This window comes from Cryptomeria japonica, chromosome 2 (genome assembly GCF_030272615.1).
Source record: "Cryptomeria japonica chromosome 2, Sugi_1.0, whole genome shotgun sequence".
Taxonomy (NCBI): domain Eukaryota; kingdom Viridiplantae; phylum Streptophyta; class Pinopsida; order Cupressales; family Cupressaceae; genus Cryptomeria; species Cryptomeria japonica.
In genome coordinates, this window is record NC_081406.1 from 513,776,510 (window position 1) to 513,780,850 (window position 4,341).

The window sequence follows — 4,341 nt, forward strand, 5'->3', positions numbered from 1 at the left end:
TTGTTTTGGTAAACAAACTGTGGGTGCAAAATGCCTTTCTTAAGCGATAAACTAGTGATCCCACTTTCCTATCCATTATCCAACTGTATGTAACCAGTCAAACCCGATATTCGTCCCACAAATGTTATCCAACTGTACATAAAATCTGTAACCAACACAAACTTAAACATATTGCTTTGATATATATATTTAGAATATAAGTAGCAGCTTCGAGTTAGAATTTCGACGGTAAGCCCACCCAAGTAGAAAAGCTGGTTACAACTTGCTAATTACGAGTCAGATAGATATTGGAACTCCATGAAAATAAATAAATGTTTTCTCAGTGTTTCACCATGGTTTCTCAATTTTACGAAACGCTCAGTGCTTTACTTTCGCTGGATTATGCGTGAAGTTATGAAATTAGAATATCCAAGTTGCCCAAGACTCTCAAATTACTAATTATAAATGATTACTACAACTCATTTTTCCTTTACCGATTCCGGGTCAAGCTATGCGCAAATATAAGCAGGATGGAAGAGCACGACCCAATTTTTTACCCATATTTAATTTCTTGTGCCTTCAATTGCACGCGACTGATGCAAATGTGCAGAAAAGTCTCATTTTAGATAGAGAAACTACATGAAATAACGACCGAGTCCTGCGTTTCTTGGTCTCGAAACAATCTTAAGAGGATGATCCTTAGATAGCGTAAACATTTTACAGTTAATACGCATTTACAATTCAAACCAAAATAGATTACAATACGTACGTTGAATTCAAAATCGCACGTTTCTTTTTTTCAAACTTATCATAGTTGTGACATGGTGAAGTGAAACCGCCCTTTACAATAGCTGGCCAGCTATATAAAGGTCCGCATGAGGCTTACAATTTGCAAACAATCCAAATGGAGTCTCTAAATCTAGTCATGAACAATTCCTGCGCAATATATGCAAAGTTGCCGCAAACAGGATGCAATTTAGGAGTTTGCAGATCGATTAGGACAGAAGCCAGACGGAGAAATAATGTGGTTTTGTGCAAAGGAGGAGAAAGACTATGGCTGGACCGGCGAGAGCTGCTGTTGGCCTCGACGTCTGCCATTGCTGTGGGCGCCACAAAAAAAGCAGCGGCTAAGCCAATGCCTCCACCTGACCTCGAAAAATGTCACAACCCCGACACAGCTCCGACAGATGCTCAAAATCTCAACTGCTGCCCACCGTATTCAGAAAAGCCCGTGGATTTCGAGCTCCCAACCAATCTGCCCATGCGAGTTCGTCCTTCCGCCCACGATGTCAACGACGAATATGTGGAAAAGTACTCCCGAGCAATACAGCTGATGCACGAGCTTCCGCCAGATGACCCGCGGAGCTTCACGCAGCAAGCCAACGTTCACTGCGCCTACTGCGACGGAGCCTATTACGAAGGGTCGCTCCCGGTGGAGCTTCAGATCCACAACTCCTGGTTCTTCCTCCCCTGGCATCGCTGGTATCTCTATTTCCACGAGCGCATTCTCGCCAAACTGGTGGGCGATGACACTTTCGCTCTGCCCTTTTGGAACTGGGACGCACCCGCCGGAATGACCCTTCCGCCAATCTACTCCCACCCGGGCTCTCCTCTCTATGACGAGCTCAGAAATCCTGCTCACATGCCGCCATCTAAAGTCGATCTCAACTACGACCCACAGAAGAAATCGAACATTTTAACCGGCCCAAAGCTTGTTGCCTCCAACACCAATCTCATGTACAGGCAAATCGTGTCCGGAGCCAAAACTCCAAGTCTGTTCCAGGGACAACCCTACCGGTACGGCGATAATCCTGACCCGGGTGCCGGAACGCTAGAGAATTCACCTCACGGGCCCGTGCACGTCTGGACCGGTTCGCCGGCTCAACCGAACCTGGAAGATATGGGAAATTTCTATTCTGCAGCTCGCGATCCGATTTTCTTTGCTCACCATGCAAATGTTGACAGGATGTGGACCATCTGGAAATCACTTGAAGGCAAACGGCGCGTAGATTTCGACGACCCGGATTACTTACAAGCTTCGTTTCTTTTCTACGACGAGAATGCTCGTTTGGTTCGGGTGAAGGTGGCGGACGCTCTTGATCCCAAGAATCTCATGTTTTCCTACCAGAGTGTTGATATACCTTGGATAAAAGCGCGGCCAAAGAAGAGCAGCGCAAAGTTAGAAGTCACCTCCGTCGGTTCACACGCGGCCATTGCGGCGGGTCACATTTCTGAGTTCGGTTCGAAGGCCCGAAAGCTTGTGGTTCCCATCACAGCTCTGGTTAAGAAGCCGAAGAAGAAGCGGAGCCAAAAGGAGATCGATGATGAAACGGAGGAGGTGCTTGTGATCGGGGGGGTTGAAGTGAAGAGAGGCGTGGCTGCAAAGTTTGATGTGTTCATCAATTTGGCGGAGGCTGATTCCGACACTGCTATTTCTTGCCCCGAGTACGCAGGGACATTCTCGAATGTTCCCCACCATCATGAGCACGGCGGCAAGAACAAGCGAAACGGTAAGCCCAAAAGCCCGTACAGAAAGTCTTCGTTTAAGGTTGGCATTACAGAGATATTGGAAGATTTAGGTGCTACTGAGGACGACAATATCGTGGTTACTCTTGTCCCGAAAGGAGATTTCAAGGCCGACCCCATAGTAATCTCCTCCATAAAAATCGAGTATGATTGATACTCTTATTCTTCTTACAGATGAATCCCTTGCATTTTTAAACCGCTGAATGTATATCTATCCAGATTTCAATAAATAACTGGTTAAGTTTATGGAGTGTTGAGAACGTTTTGCAATTAATTATCATGCAGTTCAAGACAACTAATCTCGACAACCGAGCATAGCGGTGGTTCATAAATCAATCAACTCTGTGACGAGCTCCGGCATAGAACGCCTATAATCAAATAATATAATTAATTAATTAGACAACAAATCTAATTAATTAAAGTATGTTTAAATTGAAAAAATTACATATTTGAAAATTAGATATTTTCATCTATAAACTCTTTTAATTTAATAAAAAATATATAATGTACAATTCTTATCATTATTACAATTTCAATTGTAAGCATTTCGTTTGGATTTCCAAGGCTAAACTATAGTAAAATTGAAAAATATATTCATATGTATTTGAAATATATTGTTTTTTAACACATTATAAAACAAATTACAAATAAAAAAATTATTATTATTTATAAATTAATATCCTTTTATGTTTGATTGTTCAAACTAAACTAGATATTTGTTTCGATGAAAATTTTTGACACCCAACCTTTAGCTTTCATGTGACTATTAAATATGGGTGAAAGATCTCTCATACTATTACATTGTTGAAATCAATTTTTATTATTATAATATTGTGGAGGGTGCCATAAACTGAAGCGACTTTATTATATATTCAACATTTTATTACTTTTTTCTATCTTACCTTTTATTTCGTTTTATTTTTTGTACTTTAATGATATAGCAAATTCATGATATACCTTTCTTCAATGAGATTATAGTATATAGGTACATCATCAAGCTAAATTATTTGAAGATATTTTTTAAGCTATCTAGTAGTAGTCGGCCATATTATATAAAATTATAATTAAGGGTTTTATAGTATAGACTTTAGGACCATTTAAAAAGTTAGTTTATATTTTTTTAAATTAAGGTTTGCTTCCCTTGAAAATAAGAGGATATGAGGCACCCAAAGAATAAAGTGGAAATATCTTACGAAGAATTTTCATGAGATAATATTCATGAAATAAAATTATTTAAGATTTTTAAGAAGATTTATTGATGTAATATTATTATATTATTGCATTTCTTTCAAATATATGACCTATATTTATAGGCATTAGGATTATAAAAAAAATGATGAAAGTCAATATGAAAATGTTAATTTATTCTCATAATCAATCTTATATATGTTAGCATGATATTGTGTACATCATTGTAATATCATGTTAGTTCTTATCTTTATGAGAAAAAAATTATTATTTAAATAATTAATTTTTCATTCATTATTCAATTTTATTGATGTCTTCACATGTCACAAATAAACTAGTCTTGTAATATTTACCTATTTATTTAAAATTGAAAATTAATGACATGATCAGAAGCTATGTATCATTCTATAAACATTAAAAAATAATTTTTTTTGTCTGAATTGATAATATTTTTTCATGACATGTTGGCTATATTACTATATATTTTTCAAGGAAGAAATGACTAGAGAAACTTTTCTCTAATTCCCTTTAAATATATTAACGACTTCGTTACTATATATTTTTCAAAGAAGAAATGACAACTGAAACTTTTGTTGACTCTATTTAAATATATTTAAATGATCACAAATTAAAATGCATTTTTAAATA

At 37.5% G+C, this 4,341-nt stretch overlaps 1 protein-coding gene across 1 annotated transcript; it reads left to right on the top strand.

Annotated features, from left to right (window-relative positions):
* Window positions 1-846: 846 nt before the first annotated feature.
* LOC131069547 (polyphenol oxidase, chloroplastic) lies at window positions 847-2,751 on the top strand. The gene has a single exon (XM_058005047.2). The coding sequence runs from the start codon at window positions 884-886 to the stop codon at window positions 2,657-2,659; it is 1,776 nt and encodes a 591-aa protein (XP_057861030.2). The 5' UTR covers window positions 847-883; the 3' UTR covers window positions 2,660-2,751.
* Window positions 2,752-4,341: the final 1,590 nt, after the last annotated feature.